The sequence below is a fragment of the Pavona decussata genome, unplaced genomic scaffold (genome assembly GCF_977016875.1).
Source record: "Pavona decussata unplaced genomic scaffold, jaPavDecu1.1 SCAFFOLD_56, whole genome shotgun sequence".
Lineage (NCBI taxonomy): Eukaryota > Metazoa > Cnidaria > Anthozoa > Scleractinia > Agariciidae > Pavona > Pavona decussata.
In genome coordinates, this window is record NW_028145478.1 from 1,613,621 (window position 1) to 1,637,594 (window position 23,974).

At 39.1% G+C, this 23,974-nt stretch overlaps 1 protein-coding gene across 1 annotated transcript in view; it reads left to right on the top strand.

Moving 5' to 3' along the window:
• The window catches only part of LOC146480090 (uncharacterized), a gene marked incomplete at its 3' end in the record, with an annotated part of 176,502 nt that overhangs the window by 107,084 nt on the left and 45,444 nt on the right, over nucleotides 1-23,974 (top strand). The window contains exons 85-106 of the mRNA XM_085110092.1: nucleotides 227-567; nucleotides 1,125-1,377; nucleotides 3,857-4,197; nucleotides 4,849-5,113; nucleotides 6,257-6,463; nucleotides 8,431-8,634; nucleotides 9,273-9,485; nucleotides 9,891-10,094; nucleotides 10,828-11,034; nucleotides 12,291-12,500; nucleotides 13,124-13,327; nucleotides 13,749-13,952; nucleotides 14,506-14,667; nucleotides 15,435-15,778; nucleotides 16,506-16,746; nucleotides 17,381-17,464; nucleotides 17,572-17,781; nucleotides 18,447-18,781; nucleotides 20,426-20,663; nucleotides 21,278-21,334; nucleotides 22,077-22,331; nucleotides 22,745-23,079. Coding sequence (XP_084966218.1) covers nucleotides 227-567; nucleotides 1,125-1,377; nucleotides 3,857-4,197; nucleotides 4,849-5,113; nucleotides 6,257-6,463; nucleotides 8,431-8,634; nucleotides 9,273-9,485; nucleotides 9,891-10,094; nucleotides 10,828-11,034; nucleotides 12,291-12,500; nucleotides 13,124-13,327; nucleotides 13,749-13,952; nucleotides 14,506-14,667; nucleotides 15,435-15,778; nucleotides 16,506-16,746; nucleotides 17,381-17,464; nucleotides 17,572-17,781; nucleotides 18,447-18,781; nucleotides 20,426-20,663; nucleotides 21,278-21,334; nucleotides 22,077-22,331; nucleotides 22,745-23,079 — 5,114 coding nt within the window. The remainder of the gene's footprint in view (nucleotides 1-226; nucleotides 568-1,124; nucleotides 1,378-3,856; nucleotides 4,198-4,848; nucleotides 5,114-6,256; nucleotides 6,464-8,430; nucleotides 8,635-9,272; nucleotides 9,486-9,890; nucleotides 10,095-10,827; nucleotides 11,035-12,290; nucleotides 12,501-13,123; nucleotides 13,328-13,748; nucleotides 13,953-14,505; nucleotides 14,668-15,434; nucleotides 15,779-16,505; nucleotides 16,747-17,380; nucleotides 17,465-17,571; nucleotides 17,782-18,446; nucleotides 18,782-20,425; nucleotides 20,664-21,277; nucleotides 21,335-22,076; nucleotides 22,332-22,744; nucleotides 23,080-23,974) is intronic.

The following is a 23,974-nucleotide window of genomic DNA, read 5'->3' on the forward strand; positions in this document are numbered from 1 at the left end:
GAACGATCTGTTGGCGCATGTTGTAGTTCCAATGAATGGTCCTGTGATATCAAGGGAAAACTAATGAATATGGTTCGATTGGAACAGAACATTTTGGTGATAAGGAGATAGCATGATAACAAGCTTGAAATTCATGGACATGAACATAAATGGACGGTTAGTTTTGTAAACCCATTATTCTCCCAAATTCTTGTTAGATCTCTAGTTTGTTTTCTTTCTTTTGAAGATCGCTGGGCAGGTGTAGACATTGGTTTTGTAGTGGAGGCTTCAGACAATGTGACACCAGAGCTATGGACAAACTTCCTGAACATTGTAAAGAGGACAGTAGACCGTTTCCATGTTGCGCCAAGGTCTGCAAACATTGGAATGGTCACTTTTGGAGACAGTTCCAATGTGGTGTTTAACTTCAATACTCTACCTGATGAAATACTTAACAACTTTGAGGTAAAACGACTTGTGGATAAAGCCACACTGCAGGACGGAGCACCTAGACTCGACCGTGGTCTCAAGACAGCTTACAAGTCCGTGTTTACGGAGGAAAATGGCATGAGAAGGTGGCTGCCTAAGGTGTGTTTTTGTGCAGTGATTTATAGTTTATTTTCAATGACGGGCAGTAACTGCCAGGGTGTTAGCACATTTTTTTGTTTCTAAAGTACACAATACTTATCTCAAGACCGTCATACCTCCTGTTAAAGGTAAGCCTCCTATTTATAAATTCCTTAATAGACAGCTCATATCAAAACGTAGTAGTGTTCCTTCTAACACAACAACTAAGTTGGGTAAGAACCACTTCTGCATGTGTATTATTAATTTGAAAAGCATCACTTAAAAATCTTGAGATAGTGCTCTGGTTTGGCTACAAGTACCATATTTATTCATTGAAACTTTTCTAGGGACCAAAGTTTACTTCTTCTTGTCATGTGTGTTGGAAAATGCTTATGACTGTTTTTGGTTTGTTCTGTCTTTGAAATTTCACCTGTTGTCTGTCCTTCCATTTTTAAGAGTATTTACTGAATGCACATGTGTCTGGCTCACCTATGCGTTTAGAACAATGTAGACCAAAAGGCATCAAATGCCCTGTGAGATGTCCTCTCATGAGTATTTCGGATATAACTTTGTTGCAGCTCCTTTTCGTGATAACAGCAAGTGCACTGAGTAGTTCTCCCGGGCAATTCACACCTCTGGCCACAGCATCCCAACCTTTAAAAGACAATGGAATACAAGTTTATGTACTTGGCGTGGGACCTGATGTTGATGACCAGGAGCTGAATGATGTAGCATCGCGTCCACAAAATGTTTACAGGGAGTCTGCTGGCCGCTTAGCAAACTTTGGGCCAGCACTTTGGGACAGCTGGAAAGACTACATAAGCAAAAGAGGTAAAAATTGGGGGTAAAAATGTGTTTGTAAAGTACTTTTCTTGGCCTTCAAACTGAATTGTCGTTACCTGTCATAAAATAAAACTAAAACTAAACTAAGAGTTCTTCTTGCTGTGCTAAAAGATTCAGTTGCTGAAGATAAAGCCCATGACATAGACATTGGCATATACCTCCCTTACCTAAATAGTATAGTAAATTCATGATCACTTTTCCAACATACTGTGGCATTCATGTTTGGCGTGACTTTCCACACACCAATTGTAGATGATTAAGCAGAGCGCTTTCTGTTGAATGCTTAGCTAATTGTCAGTTTTTAAAGGGGTACTGTCACGGAGATTCTGTTGTATTTTGGTCAAACCTGCTCAAACATTTGACAAAGAGCCTCTTCTGTAACTTGAAATTACTCTTAGAGCACCAGGAGGAATAGGTGAACTGATTTCCTCGAGGAAGAATAAACTATAATAACTATTATCAGTTTCCAGCGATTTCTCAAGAATACACAGGAAGAACCAATTTTTTCAAGTTGCAATCCATTTCCATCCAAGCCATCTGCAGCTAGAGATGATTGATACTAGTTTCTACGAACTAGTAGGGTTACTGTTAACGACATTGGACAATTTTTAAACGTTTCCGTTGACACAAATTAGTATTTGGGCTATTCAAAGTGACAGTAAAATAGGCGACGCTGCTCCTTTAAATCAAATTGTTGAACTTGAAGGAGTTTTTATTTTTTTTTGTCTGAAAGTGTGTTCAATCTGCCGCAAGTAAATACAGTGAACATCCTATAGTATGCAGGAATCTGGGTGGGTACAAATGTCTCATGGGTGCAAAACGATTGGATTCTCCAGTGGTAAGACTGGTTGTCAATAGACCCTATGCAGGAACTGCTGACATTTTTATATTCTTTTGTCTGCATTCAAATTAGCCTCATTAGTTTAAATATCAAAAGAATATTTTACCTTGGACGAGGCTAGTGAGGCTAATTTGAATACAGACAAAAGAATATCAAAATGTCAGCCATTTTTGGATTAGACGTGTATCTTCATGTCTACTTCTTCATTACTTCCACGCCATGTGATACTAATAAGGATAGTTTTGTACCATGTGGTTTTATTGCCAAAATGCTATTTTGACACTTCCATTCTCCTCTCGAAGTCATACTCTGAATCAAGAAGTACTTGTTGTACCTTTTGTGTCTGTTGACAAAATCGTCACGCGTGACCATTCAAGGAACGTTTCCTGCACTACTTTTCTATGCTCTATTCAGTTTACAAAACAGGGTTAGAAACTTAAATTTCTCAGCACTCAGGTTATACTTGCCCGGATACATTTTCACTCGCCAGATACTCCCTCCCCACCTCCCCCCCCCAAAAAAAATAGTAATAATAATTAAAATAAAATAAATAAAATAAAGTACAAGAAAAAAACTTTGCTGTTGTTGTTGATAGTTTTTTCTTGGTGTTTTAGTTTATTGCAAGTACTGTTTTAGCTTACTATTAGGTTACAGGTAGTTTAATTTTGCCAGAATCATTTTTTCGGCATCGTTCTTTAACATTTTCAGTGAAGACAACTTCCTTCTCGTCCTCCTCTTCTTCTCCATCTCGTCTTCTTGTAATCACTAGCATCTGCCTTTTGAGGAGTTTCTTTCTCAATCTTTTTGCTGTGAGTTTGAGATACTCCAGGAAAGCATCTCTACATTTTCAAATCAAACACGCGAGGGAAAAGGCTAGACTAGGAGCTCCCTGCACTAAACAGTCGCCAATCCATAATTCAGTCCATTTCTATCACCATCAGATTTTGTTCTCAGCAGCGTGGTTTGTTTATGAGCAGCAGTATCATGACTATTAATGGGTACTTCATGTAATTATTACTTGAACAGAAGCTATTTCTTTATTTACGAAACAGAAAGTTTGCGTGTATGTGCCAGGTTTCTAAAGTTTTCAGATTGTGAAAAAGTACTTACGTTTAGATTAGATTTTGTCAAAAACTTTCAGTTACAGTTTTATTTTCCTGAAGATGAAAATTCTTCTCGCCAAACCGGGCGAGTAACCTGAGATTTCCACTCCCCCGATGGGCTTGAAACTCGCATTGGTGAGTGGGCAAGCACTACTTTCCAACCCTGCAAAATGGTAGTTTACCCTGTTTTGAGCATGGATACTCCTGGGAATAAAAAGGAGTTAGGTATCAACCCAGTCCCTAATTGGGATTTGCAGAGGGCATGTGGGTACTAATCTTAAAACTTTTTTTTAATTTTTTTTTCTATTAACTAATCTAAAAACCTTCTTGTTGAGGGGTATGGGTATTTTTCTGCAACAAGGCAATCTTACTTGGCATATGGAGCATCACCCATGAAAAGACTAAAAGGGAGAAAGGGTGAATCAATGAGCCTTTTCTGGGATAGATTGTTTCACTGTTAAGGTGTTTACTCTCACCTTCAGTTACTTCAATTCTAACTCTTTCCAAATTGTTGTCTTCTTAGGTCGGTATCCTGCAGCAGATGTAGCATTCCTCCTGGGTTCATCCCCACGCACAACACCCCAGACGTGGACTGCATTCCAGACCTTTGCAAAGACAGTGGTAGACACATTAGGTGCATCTCCAGATGGCGTGCGTTACAGTGCAGTTGCATTTAACTCCGAACCTCGTGTCATTTTCCGGTTCAACACTCTGCAAGGACCTCAGTACACACAGGACAATGTGAAGCAACGTATTGATGAGATGAGGTATACACAAGGGGCTACTCGTATCGACAAGGCTGTGGATCTTGCAAACAACGTTTTGTTCAGACCTGAGTCTGGCGCAAGAAAAGATGTCCCACAAGTAAGTGGATTATACATAATTACACCGAATAATTCGTGACTTCTCGTTAATTTTACTACATATACAGACTTTCACTTAAAGTCCAGGTCACACATGAATTTCCACGTAAATTCAATAAATCCCATCTGTTGAAAGAGTTTACTTAGAAAATATGGGCAACATACTGCCATCATCACCGTCATCACCAAGACCACCACCATCATCATCACCAATGATTCTGTCATCATCAGTCAGCTATTGTCCAGATACTTTAGTCCTAGGCGGCATAATGATTCCGTCATAATCGGTCAGCTGTTGTCCAAATGCTTTGGTCTTATGCAGCTGGCGTTATATCAACAACCAATAGAAGGGCACTCAGGTTTATCTACTCTACTTCGTAGGTTGGACGTCTGTTGATGTTCAAATCACAGTTGTGCAGTGGTATCTGTTTTGCTTACCTTCCTCGCTAGTACACAGCTTAACATCATGCCCAGGAATCTGTTAAAATGTTATTATAATCTCTGAAGAAATCGCCAGATAAAACAATATGATGAAAACTTTGTCATCCTGCAACAAGCTTATCACTTTGATCATATCTTGCTCCTAATTTTTGTAATTTGTAATTTTTCTCTAGCATGTTCCACGTGTGATAAGCTCATTCTTTTGTTTCAGTTGGTAATTATATTGGTTGATGGGCCACAAGCTGAAGACCAGGTCCCTTACATTCCTTTATCTAAAGCATCACAGCCATTGAGGGATCGTGATATTGCTATTTATGCTGTTGGTGCATTGCCCTTCGCATCTGAGGAAGAGCTGCAAGACCTAACCTCTGACAAGGAAAGGGTATTCCTTTATCCTGTAGATGAACTTCCTAGACGTACACCACAGGTTCTCAATCAATGGTTTGACACTTGGTTAACTAGATGGCGTCCTAAAGGTAACGAGGCTATGTTCTATGACATTCAGCTTTTCAACATTTACCATATTCCTATAAGCAATGGAAACCTCCATGGATTTATTGTTCTCACAAGGAAAGGGAATTTCGCTTGTTACGGAATTACATGCGTGTGTTACTACAAGTTGTCACTGAAAACCCCTGTTAGGGGCTGGAGTGTCGTCGATAAAAGTATTGTGTTGTATGGTGTCAGTTTCTCTTTGCAGGGGCTGTAATAATATCAGGCTTTAATTTCTATCCGGTTGCACTACGCACTACCGTGCAGGTTGAGAGGCACATTTTGAGGAGTATTTCAATAAAGACTATCTGAAAGATTTCTTTGTATAATATTAGTTGTAAAATTTAAGGATAGACCTGAACATCATCTGGCTATTATTAATTATAAAAAGGTCAAAACAGTTTTTCAAAGTAAGTCGACTTTCTCTGCATTTTAAAGTGTATGACAAAGTCGTTCTCGTGTTTCTGGTTACCAGTGATTTGTTTGGTTGATAATGACATAGCTATATCTAGAGTAAAAGGAATTTTTAAATTCCTTTTAAAAATTTAATGTTTTTGTTCACTAAGTGAAGTGTTTTGAAATGGGCAATAAAAACCAATAGGTTACCTTGAGAACCAATCAACCCCATTATTTAATTCAATTGCTTACAATGTCAACTTTAAGATATACACCTTTAAATTCAGTTCTTGATATATTTCATGGAAACAGTAATTACAGAAATGTCGCAAAAAGTCATATGTAATATGTTCATATCACTGAATGCACAAAACAATTAATTTGGCAGAAAGGCACACTATCACCTTCTAATTAAAAATTGTTCATGTATGATTTTGTTTCCACAAGTGTTAGGCAAGTTCACATGTCTACTGCTAGCTTATTTTACAGACGTGTTAAATACTCTTTCAACACCGATAACTTCTTGTTGAAAAAAAAAATGCCACGAAAGAAAGTTCACGATGCTCCTTAAGAAGAAAATAACTATTAATTTATTGACTGAGCTTAGAATCAAGGAAAGCCGTTTTTATTTTAAACGTGCATAGTAATTGTGTGATAAGTTATGCGCAGTGCATGGGCAATATGATTACATGGAATCATGTTAACACTCTAAACTTTTTTGTTGCCGCTAGCTCCTTCTGATACTGAGTGTAGACAAGAATATCAAACGGCATTGCAAAACTATGTGATGGGTCGTTATGTACCACGCTGCAGACCAGATGGCAGCTATGAACCCCTTCAGTGTCGCACCTCGGTCTGTTTCTGCGTTGATAGATACGGAAAAGAGATTCCAGGGAGTCGAAAGTCTGCATTCAGCCCTCCAAACTGCCTCAAGTTTGGTATGTATGACGTTTTTGGATTTTAATGTGGAAACACTGAGTAATAACTCATGCAGAAGTCCTAGAGGGGATTCATGTAAATTGGGGGTACTTGTACGGAATTTAGACAGGAACCCCTTAAACATACCAGAATCGTATACGGTCGAACCTCCCGTAAGCGGCCACCCATAATGTCAAGGATATGTGGTCGCTTACGGGAGGTGGTCGCTTACCAGAGGTCAGACCACAGGGGGTCTAAATTTTGCGAAATTTACATATTGCTTATCAAAACCCATAGTGATAACTTTTCTTAGCTACAAGTATATTAAGACTGGTCCCAAATTATTCTAGCCAAAAAATCTTATGGTGTATGGTGATTATTGTTTGTATCTCACAAATTACTTAATACGGTGATTGAGACAATTCTTGTGAAAGAAACTTGACTCTTTTATTACTCCAGGTGGCGCTGCCTAAAATTTTTAGGGCCTGACAGAACATAAGCAAAAAGTTAACAACTCTTTTATAGAACCTGTGATGTACGTGGTTACAAGCATTAAAAACACCAGCAGCCCTGTAGGTTGCAAAACAATCCCACACTTGTGCATCGATAAGTTTGGAGCTAACAATAAACTGCTGTGGGACAGTTTCAATGTGCTTTATTCTCTCAGAGGCCGCACGTGTCAATTTAGTTAAGAGCTTAAAACGTTGTTACACACTGCATGACAGCTCAACACGCAGGACTCTCCTACAAGGGATTCAATCTGATTAAAGCTTATTTCAGTGTACATTATAGTGCACGTGTATTTATCAATATTATTGTTTCACTGAATGCTAAGCTATATCGGGAGACACTTCCGGTAACTCCGACTGTGAGATTTACGGCGTCCGCTGTAATGATGTGGAAGTGGCCAATATGTTACAGCGACACATTTTTCAATTTCTGCCCGTGAGGGATACAACAGATCATGTGTCAAGTGGTCGCCTACAGGAGGTTGAAAGCAATTGAAAATTTTAAACAATCATCTCTAAAAGTGGTAGTTACGAGAGGTGGTCGCTTACGAGAGGTGGTCGCCTACGAGGTTCCATCTATAGTGATTTGACTTGAAAACTTTGGTATTTTGGGAAAGTAGCCGTTAATGAGAGGTGGTCGCTTACGAGAGGTGGTTGCAAAGGGAGGTTCGACTGTATATGTAACAAATTCTCAGTAATAAGGACAACTCTGTTGGTGGTCGTGTTAGAGCTCAACGCTTAAAGTGATACCAAACTTTTTTAGGGGCCCGAGATAATACTTGCCTGGTCAGTGGCAGCTATTTATCTCCAAATTGGAGATTTTTGCGCGTAGAATTAAATTGTATGACTGACGTACTGAATTTGTTCAGTAACAACGATCTTTTTAAGCATGCAGCACATATAGCTTTTACCAAAATAAAGGGCCAGTTATTTAAACAGTCTTACGTAGGCAGCGGGTTAAGACAATCAGTGGGCCTCGCAATCTGTTCATAAGTGGTTGAGTTTAAGTAGATAAATAGTTTTCTAGTCTGGTATGAAAGCCTTCTTGCTTCTGTCAGCAGCAGACAATGTTTAGATATGACTGTTGGCAAAATTGAAAACGACTTAGAATGTGGTTTTGTTAAACACCGTCTAAACTGTCTTTTAATAACTGACCCAAAATGTTTTGATGCAAGCTATAATCACCTCTTGCGATGACGACCTCTTCTCAAAATGACACAGTAGCTACATTATATTTAGGGATAGATTGTTATAATTTACCTAACGCCATATATGTTGCTGTCCTATAGCAGTATGGAACATGTTTCTCATGGATGTTGTAAAATAATGATCTAACTTGCCACGAGTCTCCCCGTAGCTGAGTGGTTCCACCATCCATGCCGGCTTTGGAAAGTAAAAGACCAGACTCCCGTTGGGAATCTTTATTTTTTTTTTAACAATTAACTTTGTATTGAGGTTTTGTTTATCATGATTTCCAGTTGATCCACCATCTGAGTGCCAGAAAAAGTACAAGCAGGCAGTGGCCAATCGTCTTTATACACAAGGCGGAAAAATGCCCAGGTGTATGCCAGATGGAACCTACGATGAAGTGCAGTGTTGTCCGAGTGGTTATTGCTGGTGTAGTAACAGCTCTGGATCAGTATATGGTGTAACAAGGGGATGGCCCTCATGTGCCACTGGAGGTTTGTTTTATTGTTAAACGAATGGCTAAAGGCTTGCAATGCGTGGGTTGAGATGTGGAAAAAGTCCTGATTTTTGCCCTTCTATGCAGCTTTTCATAATGCTAATAATTTTTGAGTTGGCCACTGAATTTGTTTGAACAAGAGGAATGAGAGCTCTTCGTAAAAAAAACCCTTGAACTTGTTCCATGGGTAGACTAAAACACGATAGACATTGTGACTGAATAAATTTTAACCTTTTAACCTTTCTAAGTGAAATATTACACTACAGTATTAAACAGTGCAGCATTTGTTTAAGAGAGGATTCTTCACTTCACAGAGTGCCTCTTTTTGCAACCTGTGCTTGAGAACCTTTTCACCTGCTTCTGATCAGGTCTGACTCTAAGGTTGTATTTGATCTTAGAAGAACACCGGGAAGCTGGGCATTTTAGTATGTGTTGTCAGTTAAAGCACTTCTTTCTTGCTTGTAGTCTCTGTTCCATCTATTTTGGGTGTCGTATCTCGTTCGCGTGGTTCTTATCCATGCAATGTTAAAACTTTAACTAAAACGATGAAACAGTCTATTCAAAACATACGTTGCATGAAAATTCCTCTCATATACCAAAATATGAATACTTAAACAATTCACGTGTTGTCTGTAGGTAAGCCACAGACACCTTGCCAAGAACAGTACCAAAAAGCATACTACACAGCTCCTTCTGGTGACAGGTACATTCCTCATTGTACCCCGGATGGAAAGTACTTCCCTGTACAGTGTGACGCTTCTGTTTGCTTCTGTGTGGACCAGCAGGGAACAGAAATCAAGAAGACAGCTAAGCTGCTTCCAGAATTTCCATCCTGTGATGCTACACCAGGTAAACATGACAGTTTTCCATCATACATTTCCTCTGAGACAACCAAATTCAATTTCAAATTGCCTTTATCTTAATAATTGGTCAGTTTGAATTATGGATGTTTCAAAATGTCTTTGAAAGAACATGGTTTTTATATATGAGCATGCACTTGGTAAAGGCCGTTTACATAGTGAGTGACATTCACTGTTAATTAGAAGTAAGCAACCAAGATGCATTCCTTACAAAATCAATCAAACAAACAATCAAAGGTCATGTACTGTCATTTACACATTTTACGAAACCCTACAGTGCAGAATACACATTGTAATTTTGAGGAGTAAAAGTTTCATGGTGGTGTTGTTAAGTCAATGTTGCCATAGCTATCAGTGGAATTTTAATTCTGCCATTTTTGATATTTATCTGTAGCTCTTCCCCTGTCACCATGTCAGAGAGAAAGGTTATCAGCCACCGAGAAACATGTATTAGGACGGTGGGTTCCACAGTGCCAGGAAGATGGCTCTTACTACCCGGTCCAATGCACTACTGGCTGGGACTGTTGGTGCGTTGATGACGATGGAAGGGAAATTACTGGATCTCGAAGAAGAGGATGGCCAGACTGTGACCCAACAGGTAAAAACGAGGCTACCTTCAACTAGCTAATCACAGTTTATAAGTTGGTCAGACTTTACCCGCTTTAATATGCTGCTTTTGCTTGTTCTCTAATGTATACGTTTAATGTTTAATGGTTTAATGTTTGTGGTGAATACTGAGGCGATGCTTTGTTTATTTTAACGTTGTTTGTGAAATCAAGTGACCAATCTTGAACCAATTTGGGTTGATATGTAAAACAGCAGGTAGCCATACGCCAATGAATGTTGACTCTTGTCACAAGTAGTATAAGGAATGAGCGTTCTATGTCCGGTGTATCATGGTGGATCCATAACAGCAGTGTTGTCATAGCTCTGAATAGGTCAGTAGAGGCAAAATGGTGACGTCATTGTAGGAAACAATGGATCTGGACGGCTTGCCCCAGCTAGCCCAGATACAATAGAAAACTTCTTTTGTGGTTCATCGATACCTTGCTGCTAAATTGTGCATGTTAACTATGGTGGACACAAACTATAAACACGCACACATAGATTTCACAATATGTATTAACTAAGTGTAGTTGTTGATCATTGAAGCCCATAAGTTGGGTCTGCTACTTGGTGTTACTAACTGGCTTGTGTTGGATGTAAATGATACTTTTAAGTTTTGCTTTCTTTGAACCCCAATTTGCTGGTGTTAGTTTGGGGTCACAAATCAAGATCTCATAGTCACGGAGGACTCCAGTGACATATATACCGTTTGTTTTTGTCAACAGTAAAGAGAACTACTGAATGCCGGAATCACTTCAAAACAGCATTACTACGCCTTCTTCCTGGTCGTTTTGTCCCTCGCTGTGGAGCAGATGGCAGCTATGATCAAACACAGTGCCTTGGGTCAATTTGTCTCTGTGTTGATGAACGTGGTATTGCAATCCCAGGAACATCAAAACCACGCTTTATTAAACCAAACTGCGAATCCCAGGGTGAGAAAGTAGTTCATCTTTCCTGTCAGTTTTTTACATGGAATGCCTGCAGGGCATGACGTGTCTAGGTTTCGGTCGGGTTTCGTCGTAGTCACAAATCGCCACATTAATTTATGCATTAAAATAATTTTTCCCCTGGTAGGGATGTATTGTTCTGATTGTCTTCAACAAAAGCGGCCCAATCAAAATCTGTTATTTGGGCTCATATCACGAGAGAGGGGACCCACTCATCCCTTCCTGTGTGACGTCAAATCATTATTTGATTTATTCATTAAACCTTGATTAAATTCTACCCTCTCCCAGGAGGGATTTATTTTTCTGATTGTCTTGAACAAAAACAGCCCAATCAAAATCTATTATCGGCGCGTATATCACGAGGGAGGGGACCCACTTATCTCTACCTGTGTGACGTCAAAGCAAGTCATCATTTCGAAAAGTTGTTTTTGTTCAATGGCGGCCACATGTATGAATTTAAGACTTTGATCTCCCGTTTTCAGAGAGAAAACTAACCTTTTTCAAGCAGTAAATCGAAATAATAACTTCTAGGTAGTACTCGACAGTTGAAACAGTAGAAATTGAGAGAGTTCACAGCAAAGAAACTCCGCTTTAAAAAACAGATCGAATGATCAACGCGAAGGATTAGAGCTAGAGGAGGCCAGACCAGTTCAGCGGGGTCATGACGTTATTGCATAGTTATCTCTGGTATGATGCCTAGTAACACAACGATAAGTATCACGCAATATATCTGAATAAAACCATTCAGACAATTATTTCAAATGCCAAGGGAGGATAGTTTTTAAATATCTGCGAAACATACAATGGGGAATAATTGGGGCTACATTAAGCATTCCGTGTAATGCCATTAGAGGGGCATCTTGTTTTACATACAATTACGCTTCAGTGAGGTACACTTAACTCTTACAGGATCATAAAATTATTTGAATTGGATGTTGGCCATTCCTTGAGATAACACTGTAAACCCAGGCTTTATGTTCATTCAAAGGAGTTTTCAGGGAATGCTTGTTTTCAATTTGGGTTATTATTGAGGAAAGTTTTGCTTTTCACAGTTGGTGGGGTTTGACAATAAAAATCAGCTTAAGACTTGGACTTATATCATCTTAGATTTGCGTGGAGCATATTTCTAGTGGGGCTCATAATGAAACCTTATGGTGTACCGCAAAAGTGGTTGCATTCTACCTACAAAACATCGTTTGCTATTTGTCTGAGGATTTCCTGTGCTGTTGTATTACCTGTAGGATGGAGATTATCAACATGCCAGCGCCACTACCAAGAAGCATCAAGATTTTACTCTACAGGACGGTTTACTCCCAAGTGCCATGCAGATGGTCGTTACGAGGAGGTCCAGTGTTATGGCAGTAGATGCTTTTGCGTTGGTAGTGATGGTCTGGATTCAGGTGTCAATGAAACTGTGCTGCCTCAAACTCCAAGCTGTCCACCTTCTCGCGGTTAGGACCTTCTCCTATTTATGCCTGTTCTAACGAGATAGTTTTATCTAAAGAATGTACATTGTCCCCATATCGCCAGATCTCGAATCTTGAAATGACCAGCCTCAGATTGAGATAGGTGGTCCCTTAAGGCAGAGGATTGCTAATCAGGCAATCTAGCAACAGCAGTTAAGATGTCTCCCTATGGCTTAAAGTTTGTGTGCATACTGATGATGCGCGCCTCAGTAATGTGCGTGCGGAAGCTGATGTAAGCTCATGCAAAACAGCGAACAAGTCAACAACACAGCTCTTAAATTGTCAAATTAAATCTATATTATTTAATATAGAGAAAATTTAATCCGCAGAGGTCATGTAAATGGTTAGCCTTGTACTCAACAGTATAGTTGCATTAGTGCCTCCTTTTGCCCTCGTTTGTGTTTTTGCAACATTAGCTTACAGGGCAGTAGCCTCACGTGTGGCTTCAATGCAATCTGATTTTAAAAATGCTTTGCTTGAACAGAGACCATTAGCCATACCTCCTGGTCTTAAGAGTCACGATACAATCCCAACAATTCTGTAGTTGTATCCCTTGAAGCTGTCGTACTTCCTGGCACATATATATTTATTTTGAGCAATTCTTCCAGATCCAGAAACTCCAAGAACACCATGTGAAATACAACGCAGTGCAGCACTTCGAGGATCAACAGATGAATTTGCACCATTTTGTAGACCTGATGGATCATTTGATCCAGTTCAGTGTAAAGGTCTGATGTGTTACTGTGTAGACAGCAATGGAAGAGCCATTAAGGGAACGAACACACCCCGTCCAACTCGACCAGACTGTGATGGTAAGTGATAGGTGATTGTAAGTGCTGTGCAATGAACGGCCCTCTATATAAACATACATCTAGGCCCAGTCTTAGGACAGGCCAAACTAGGGCTATTAAAGTTATACGAAATTTGTTTGAATGTGATTGGACGTCCATCACATCGGAGACCATTCCACTTCTGATTTCTGTAATGTTTTGGAGCCAGTCTGTGTCAGAGAAACGTTGTTGCCAACAGTTTTTTTTATTCCACTTCATCCCTTCTCACCAAAATTGCAATGCAACGGAAATAGTTACCTCACAAGACCTTGTTTTCTGAAGTAAAACTTCAAAGCATGATTAATCACTTATAACTTTTATCTGGCAGTACACTATAGCTGCGGTCAGCGGATGACTTTATAAAAAATACGCCAGTAATCAGTTGGTTTTTCATTTTATTCAGGTCCCAGTCCTACTGCATGCCAGAAGACGTACTTAGAAGCTCTGAAACAATACCGCCCAGGTCGATTCATTCCACGCTGTACACGCGATGGCAGATTTGAGCCTATCCAATTGAATGGACCGGATGCGTACTGTGTGGACAATGCTGGAAAAGAAATACCGGGAACAAGAGTGGCAAGGCCAGTAAGACCTAACTGTGTTGCGGGTATGTAGCCATCTCTCCAATCTCTTGTTGGGACTCGGCTTGATTCAAAAATTTTGTACAGCCATTCCCGTTTTTGTGAGCTATTAGTCCTTCCTCATAAATGGGCTTACTCGATTTATGCCAGTCTGTCAAGTGGCTCATTGGTAACTTTATCAATGACTAGATTAACATGTAAGGTAGTGGTCATTATTCTGAATGTCTCTTGCATGTTTTGCAACTTCTTTATATACATGAACGTTTATCAAGTTAGACTTCCCAGTTTAAAGTTAAAATTAAAGAAATACTAAAAGAATCACCCAGTCCCAGAAAAATATTTATCTTTTTGAGACTTGAACAGGCTATAGAGTAGGACCATTGCATTCACCACTAGAAAAAGCTGAGGTACTTCACGTTCAAATGGAATTACCAAGTGCCTTAGCTTTACATCTAGGAACGTTAGCATCCAACCATTTATGCAGATCCAACGCGACGTTACAATGGCACACGTTTATGTTGGTCTTCAAGGCATCATTAGTTATAGGTAGTCTTCATGATAATTATTGTTGTTTTTTAGATAAACCTGGTCGCTGCCCAGTGCCTTGGAAAGAATTAGATGCAGTCTGTGATTTGAAAATAGGAGATGAATGCGAACGTGACAATGACTGTAAAGATAACGACAAGTGTTGTTTCAATGGCTGCCGAAAAGACTGTGCAAAAGTTCCAAGTGAAAAATACGGTAAATTTTGTAACTTACTATTTGTTTTAATTCATGATTCATGCTCTGGAGATGACGGTTCTAATTTCCGCATACCCTATCAACTCCATCATTAGCCAAAGTAAAGAAGTAAACATGTTTCGGATGAAACTTCATTCACCTTTAGTACAGAACCCGCTAGTGAGTGTGATATAAGCTATATTGTATACTTTCTGAATTTGTATCACACCCACTAGCGGGTTCTATACTGAAGATGTATGAAGTTTCATCTGAAACATGTTTACCATAAAAAAGTCACAAACTTCATAAACGTTAGTTGGAATACTAACAGGATCGCAGTATAAGCTGTCAGCATTTCATTTGTTTCACTTGCCACTAGTTAAAAAACATCCAAGCCTCCTATTTTCCCACTGCTGCTCAGTGGATTTTCCAAAAACTAAGTAACCCCCTAAAAAAAGGTCGATTGTTACGAAGATCTCGGCAAGCAGACTGACCTCCATCAACACCCGTGCACGTTTGCTTTTGTGTGCTATACCAATGTTATTTTCGTTTGTAGTGCATAAACATTTCAAGGTCGAACCAAAGTTACTATGCTTTGAAAGTTGTGTACTAACTGCGAGGATCTTTCTTCTATTTGATGATGCCTAATGCTGCCCAGAAATTTCACACGTTTGCTTACAAAATACCTTTGGAACAAATGCACCAACAATCTCAATTGTATTTTTTTAAATGTACTGGAAGGAATTTTTGTGAACGTAAATGTTAATCTACACATTTTTTGGTAACAGGGGAGGAATGTCCAATTCCTATGGATGCCACTATCATAATTGACTCGTCTGGATGTGTAAGTCGCCGCAATTGGGTTCACTTGCTGAACTTTGTCCAAACTCTGGTCAGTGTCTTTAACGTGTCACCAGCTGGAGGTCGTATTGCCCTAATACAATACAGCACTGATGCCAATGTGGTTCTCAAATTCAACACATTAACTGGAAACCTTCTCAATGGTGCAGAGGTCACCAGGCAGATAGGTCGCCTACAGTGTCTGAGAGGTTCTAGACGAGCTGATAAAGGTTTGGAACTAGCTGACAAGGAAGTGCTGACTCCTGCAGCTGGCTTGAGAAATATCACCAGGGTAAGAGCATTAACTGCTGTAAGAGATGTAACTCCTTGCTGAGATGGCTTCAAAACATTAACTATTAACCTTTAGTTCAAGATTTAAGTACCACATTTAAGCTATAGTGTTTCTGTTCTTTAGTGAAAGGCTGTAATTATCTTAGCAATATGCAGGATATTTTTGTCACATGAACCTAGTCTCCTATAGCTTAGTGGTAGAGCATCCGAACTAGTAATCAAAAGGTTTTAGGTTCGACTCCTTATAGAAGCACTCCGATTTTCTTTTTCCTATTATGCCTGCGTCACTCACTGAATAATACATTATTCTCAACAATTGTCTTTGCAAAAACGTTCTGGTTTAGTAATGTATCTTTGAAGTGAATAGCATTAAAGTGTCATCAAAACTATTAAATAGGGGTTGAAACAGGCAGAAAACACCAGTTGGTACTCGCATTGAAAATAGTACGGCAAAGCAATGACTTTGCTTTATCACCATATCACTTCCCCATATTGCTGTATTGAGGCAATGGTGGGAAAGTCATACTAAAATTCCCATGATGACATCACCGGAAGTGATTTTCGGAGGTCGAGCACGCAATCTGATTAGAATTGCGCTAAGCAATTCTTTTAAACCGAGACTTAACATGCAACCGTATTCCATGTGAATTTATGATAAGGTTGAACATGGTGAAAATTGAATTTTTGACCAGTTTATTGTTGATTTTTGTCCTGTTCTCACCCCGTAGCCTGTTCTTGTTATCATGACTGGAAAGCAAACGACAGACCAAGGAGTGTACACGCCTCTTGATGTGGCCTCTTCTCGCCTCAAGAGTAAAGGAGCACCAGTGTTTTCCTTGGGTATAGGAGAAGACGTGGACACTTCAGAACTTGCCAGAGTTGCTTCATCACCTGATAATGTGTTTACAGTGGACTCATATGAGGACCTAGACAGCAAAGTTAAGGACATGAAGAGAGGCCTCTGTATAGGTACATAGTTGATTTTCCTTTTCCTTCCCGAACACCTGTTTCGTTAAATTAAATCCAAACAATGTTTTCTGTTCTAGTTTAAACTTTTACATCATCTGATTTTGGTTTAGTTTTTAATGGTCCACCTTCATTAGTATTAATTCTGGTTTTTGCTTTTCCTTCATGATTCTACATTAAAATTGATATCTTTAATTTTGACCTGTTTTTCCCAGTGTCTTAATTTTTTTATTTCCATGTTGTTCTATAAGTAAATGGTCCCAAAATTTTGTCCAGTCTCTGGTTACATTGTATACAAATTTATGTTGTGTGATATTATTGAAATATTATTGAAAAAGATATTGTCTGGACCACATTGTGGTTAAAGTTGCATTTTCAACTCAGGCACGCATTATGACTCAACTTGTGCAAAAATGGCAAATATTTGTTCTTTGCGCCACATGTACTCTGTCTTCTGAATTGACTTTAACCCCCTCCTTCTTTAGGAAACATTTAAAATTTTGTTCGCCTGCACTAACGTGGTGGTTATCCTTTATGAATTGCAAATACTGCATCAGAGTCTGAATGAGTTCAGGGCCTTGATAATAATCTCTTAAGTCTTAGTACCATTTCCTTATGTAGAAAATTTCCTTCTCAGGAATACCGCTTGATACAACTGCATCACCTACACCAACTCCAGCTCCAACACCAACACCAACACCATCAGCCACATTAACAACAGGTAAACAATTGTACAGTAGTTGGCTTTGTTGCAACGCGCGATATGCTCAACAATTACCCTTACTCAGAATTTCTTAATATCGTTAACATGTCATATCAACATTACAGATCCATGCAAGACTGTTGGCTGTAACGCCCCGTACAACATTGGCTGTACAGTTGTGGATGGTTCAGCTGAGTGCATATGTCCTTCATGCCCTGACACACTCAGTCCTGTGTGTACATCAGATGGTGTTCAGGATCGATCCGAGTGTTTCATGAAAAGGCAGTCTTGTCTGAGTGGTGACCTGGTGACAGTTGCAAAAGCTGGACCATGTGGTATGAGAACACATCATACCAGTAATAATTATTGTAGAAACTAAAATTGCTAAGTTTCACTCGAGGTGCAAGTCCCCCCCCCCCCCCCCCAAAAAAAAAAAAGCATAGAAAAAAAAACGTTCATGTAGGTTGACTAAAACGTTAGATGAAGCTATTGTAGGATTGTCTCTGCAAGAAAACATTTTAAGGAATAAGGGAAACTATCCCAGTTATGTACACAACTTGAACAGTTGCGAAAAGTAAGCCTGAAAAAAATTGAGGAATGGGATTCGAACCCATGACCTCTTGGATTCCTGTGACTTGCTCTACCAGCTGAGCTATCAAGCCAGTGGTGAAGTGATGGCATTGTTGACCTCTATGGGTATCTTATGAATTTACAATCGAAGAGGTTATGGGTTAGAGACCTGCCAAAGCCTGAAGTTCTTTTTGAAGTTTGCTTTATCTGGGATGATCTCTCTTATTCATTCTTTCATCCACAGTTCAAATATATCTAGTTCATATTTTTCTCTTAGTTCCAGAAAACATTTTTTCATTTCACAAACTGGAAGCTATGCTAAACGTGTGCTAAAAAGAAGGACATCCTTTGGACTGCAACTGTGGACGAATGGTGTTAGTAATTGGTTAAAATATTTAGCATTAAACTGTTTTCAAATTTTCATTCCCAGACAAGGAGTGCGAGGCAGTCATAGACATAGCATTTGTGATTGATTCGTCGGGAAGCATCGGAGATAGCAGCTGGGATAGAAAGAAGAGATTCTTAAAAGCAATAGTCAGCAAGCTTGATGTTAGTGCCTCTGGTACACATGTAGCAGCTGTTGCCTATAGCACCAATGCTGAGGTTGTGCTGCTGTTCAGTAATGGCCAAAGTACAGATGAGGTCAATAAAGCTTTTGATGGAATGCGTTGGAAGCGTGGATTCACTTTCACTGACAAAGGCTTGCTGCTTGCAGACAGAATAGTGTTTCAGACTGCAAATGGCATGAGGCCAAGTGTACCAAAGGTAAAGTGAATGTACTTTGACACTGTCAACAATTTTTTCCATATTTTGCCTTACCAGGATGTTGTTATTATGAACACTGTAGTTGTATACAGAAACATTGTACTTAAAAATCAATTTATACTATTATAGAATGCAGGTTCGTCTTGTGTAATGTAAAGGTCACTTCTATTTGTCTTGTTTATCTTTGTGAATTCTAAGTTTTGAAGGACAAAAAAGGTTTCTTCTAACAAAACTTTCACTAAACGTTCACTTCCGTAAACAATGGAACCTAAACGTTGTGCAACTAAAGGTTTGGTGCATTTGTTTAGGAGGAGGTTCGGTAAGTTAAAAGTGATCCTAACAAGTTTACTATAATGATATTAGCGATAAACTGCAACCTTCTGTAGATTGTGGGCCCCATCAGTAACACTTAAGATTTATGAAGGACAGAGCAAGAAACAAAGCCTTACCTTTAAGGAAATTTCTCTCACTTTGATGAAGAAAGCCAGTTCGAGACACATAACATGTACTGCTATGGCTGCAAACATAGTGTTTATCCACTGAAGCATTTGTATGGTAGACATGGAAACAGGAGTGATCATGAACAAACGCAATCTTCTTAACAAGACTCTTGGAGTGTTTAACCAAAAGGACTGACAAGACGTTTTTTGTGCTCTGTTGGACCAAACACAGGTACCGCAGGATGAGGATGTCTAAACTCCATTTGTGCTTCGGATTATGTCTGCTTTAGTCTCATAGTCTCATTTCTTCCTTCATGTTTTTTATAATCCCCATTATTAAAAACTGGATCTTTGTATGATGTAATTTCCAGGGATTTGATTGGTTTAGCGGCCATGGTACATGAGTCATTATACCATTCCCGAGAAATAGCGACCATTAAATTGTCTTCTGGTTGTTGTTGCAAAGGGAAATCAGCAAATCTAGCAATATTTCGTGGTGGTTTTTAATAAAACAACTATTCCACTCGCCTTTGTTGGACATGAGATGATTATAGCCAACTCCACGCTACGGGCCTTGTTAGCTATCTATCATCTCATATACAACGCACGCTCGTGGAATAATAGTATTGTTAGTTATACACGCAAGATGCTATGCGGCCTGGTGTAATGGACTTCAGGAAATGATGCACTCAACGTTTCCTCTGCATTGTTATGGTCATAATACTGACTGATGTACCGATATTTATGATAAATGAAGTAACTCGGGTGTAAATCAAGTAACTCATAAATTATCACCTTTCTTGTTCATCAAGTTTTATTACCTGCACCAATGACTTGATGTGATTTAATTCTTTTAGTTCTCCCAGAAAGTTAAATATTTGCTGGAAGGAGCATCGTGGCACTGATTTTGTAGGCCTTTAAACTGATGTCACTTGGGAATTCGATTTGGTCTCTTTAATAAACTCCTTTTGATATCAAAATTCAGCTTGACAATGAGGCCAAGAGGACGCCAACAAGGGAAATTGAATATCATGCTTTTTATTCATTTCTGTTTTTTGAGTCCTGTGGACCTTGATATCAAGTTGAATTTTTATATTTTGAAAGGAGCCTATTTGCCTATTAGATCCAGGGAACTTTTTTTTGGTCACAACTATCTCCTCCTACTGCAATTCCATGCTTATTTTATGGTAACTTTGTTGTTTAGGTCTTGATTGTCATCACGGATGGAAAGCAAACAACATCCAAACCCTACACTGAATTGACAGTGGCATCTCAAGGAATAAAAGACAAAGGAGTTTCAGTGTTTGCTGTCGGAGTGGGCAGAGGACCTGACGTGTCAGAGCTCCAGCAAATTGCCTCAACCCAAGAGAATGTATTTTCATCTGAATCCTACCAGGAAGTCATTTCTCTTGCCCCTCCAATACGAGACAAACTTTGTGACTGTAAGTAGTAAAATCTGTTAACAATGACTATACCAGTTCCCAGCAACTAGTATTAATTTTGATTGTGTGTGGATTGCCAGGAAGAAAATGGAGTGCGGCTTGAAAAGGTTGCCCGATTTTTCTTCCTAAAGGTATCAGAAAAGTTGCTAAAGAAATCATTTAATATTTTCTTCTAGTGCTCTAAGAGTAGTATTATGTTTGAGCAGAGATCCTTTGCTAAAAATATTTGTTGACCAACCGACAGCAAAATCTCCACGACAATGTCTCTTTGACCCTTTTGACTTTCAAGACAGGCCGAGCACAAAACAGTGAACAATGCTCGAAACGTTTTAGTGGAGATATTGCAAAACAACATTTCTACTGAACAGGTTTCACCCTTTATCAGTGGTCACAGTTTATCTGTTATGCAAAGTGTGAATTACTGTAGTAGAACCTCTTTAATCTACATACGGTTTCACTGCAGAAGTTTTAAAATGGCATATGAGAATTTCTTATAATATCTGCCTTTAATTTAAATCCTTGACCGCATTCCATTGCATCCCGCTGCCTTGGACCAATACAGCAATGAATAAAATTTCTTTACTTACAACTCTGGAATTATTTTGTTTTCTCAGTTGCACCTCCAGTAGTCACGCCAACTCTAACTCCAACGCCTACTGCAACTCCAACAGGTTTGTTCTAGCACTTGCTTTCTTACACTTGCTGTCGAGACTCCCTTGTTCTGAATCTGTTTGCCTTAGGACATTTAATCCCAGGAAAACATGATCCCCTACTCATTGCTTTCCCAATTTTCTTACATGCAGGTTTTGGTGTAGAAATAAAATTAGTTTGTGTTCTGCTTCCAACAATAATAATCGTATGTGTTATTCCTATTGTGAGGAAACTGGTTCTTCTGGAATATTTCTGATTAGTTACTAGCAAACATGTTACATTTTATTTATTGTTACTGTAATGGTATTGTTTCAGTTAAGCGCCAGAAACGGCAGTTCTTAAAAGTTATTTAGAATACTACAGCATACATTCATAAATGACCTTAAATTACGTTAACTTGTATTACAGACGTCAAATGTTTAAGTTTACTAAAATCTTTGATAGAATAATTCTTGAAGCCCGCACCTTTTGGATTGAATTTAAAGAGGGGCACTCAATGTCTGTAGCTTAATGTGCAAGAACAATGTTTAAAATATCATAAATGCTTGTACTGAATATTCTTCTGATTGTGTTAGCGTTACTAGTATTTTTTCGGTTGCCAGTGACATAAACACTGTATAGTGAAAACGGCAAAAAGCGCATGGATATACTTAAGTAACGTCCTGTGAAGTATGGGATGGGGATTATTTGTACGTTTTATATAGAATAAACTGGCTTTTTGGTTGTGATTCTCCTTCTGAAGAGTATCCTTATTTCGCTCAGTTCCAACTGTTACGACACCAGCACCTACACCAACCAACGTTGAGGATCCGTGCAAGACCGTTGGCTGCAATGCACCTTACAACATTGGCTGCAAAGTTGTGGATAGTTCAGCAGAGTGCATCTGCCCTACATGTCCTGACACGGTTAGCCCCGTCTGCGCATCAGATGATGTTCAGGATCGGTCCGAGTGTTTCATGGAGAGGCAGTCCTGTCTAACTGGTGATCTGGTGACAGCTGAGAAGAGTGGACCGTGTGGTATGTGAAGGCAACAATGTCACAAAAGTGTTGTCCTTTATGTTGCCACTTTGTGGTAGTGCCAACTCGACAATCAGGTTGCTTCAAAAATATATTAATTAATAAGTACAATAACAAAAAAGTGCAGAACAAGTTGTCAGCAAACATCGTCTTGCTCATATTTAGACAAATGGATGACTGTACATTCAAAAATCCTCATTTCGTATTGAAATCTCACACCAGACAAGGACTGCAAGCCAGTTTGTATTTGAGCTTTATTCGTTGGGAAGCACTGGACATAGTAACTAAAAACGTTGCTAAACATGTGCTTATTAGGGACATCCATGGGACTGCAACTGTGTACGAATGGTTTTAGTTATAATTTGTTGTTTAAATTACTCAGCATTTAAGAGTTTTCATTTTTTTTTTCACAGTCAAAGAGTGCAAGGCAGTCATTGACATAGCATTTGTGATTGATTCATCGGCAAGCATCGGAGTTAGCAGCTGGGATAGAAAGAAGAGATTCTTAAAAGCAATAGTCAGCAAGCTTGATGTTAGTGCCTCTGGTACACATGTAGCAGCTGTTGCCTATAGCACCAATGCTGAGGTTGTGCTGCTGTTCAGTAATGGCCAGAGTACAGATGAAGTCAATAAAGCTTTCGATGATATGCATTGGCAGGAAGGATTCACATTCACTGACAAAGGCTTGCTGCTTGCAGACAGAATATTGTTCGAAACTGCAAATGGCATGAGACCAGGTGTATCAAAGGTAAACGAACATGTAGTGTACTACAGACAAAATGATATGAGCTATAGTGTTCAATGAACCAATCACTACATACATCATGACCTTAGATGTTGCTAAGTGTATTTTTTTTTCCTGGTGAGATTCCAAATTACAGCACCACTACAGTGGAACCCGCTCTACGGACACCTGCTTAATACGGACACCCAGATATTATGGATAGTTTCGTTTGACCCATACTCATACTCATACTCATACATTTCCTCTTAAATTAACCTGCTTAATACGAACGCCGGTTAATACGGACAACGGACACTTTTTTGACAAATTTTCATACATCGTCAACCCTACTTTGCGGACACTGGTTCCTGCGCACTGTCTGTTTTCCTTGTCACAATTGATCATGCCAAATGTAGACATTGTGCGTTGTTCAAATAACGACAGATTTCTTTGGGTTAATACGATTTTATTACTAAAATCAGTAGCTTAATAGCATGGCATATTTGATCAGTCTCTTTCTTATGGTGTTTGACCCTTGTACTATAGTCTTTAATAAAGTTTTCTGCCTGTTATGCCCTCACAACAGTTTCACTTCTTTGGTCTTTGCTGCAGTCATTGCTCGTTTCCTCCCTCCTCTTTGACAAGCCTTGCTTACCACTATCAACATCAGCCTCTCCTCGGAGACTGATGCTGACTTTGATTCCGTTGTCATGTTTCAAGAACAATAACGTAATTCTTAGTCCGAGGATTTGATAAATGAGCGTAAGGTTTCTTTAGTTTAAACTTGTTACAGTTACAGTTAAGAATTAAACAACGTTTTGTTGCCGAAGAAATGTGTGCTTAAACCTTTGTATCGATAAATCATGTGTCTGTAACGATTTTTTCTGAGAGCCCGCTTAATACGGACACTTTCGCATGT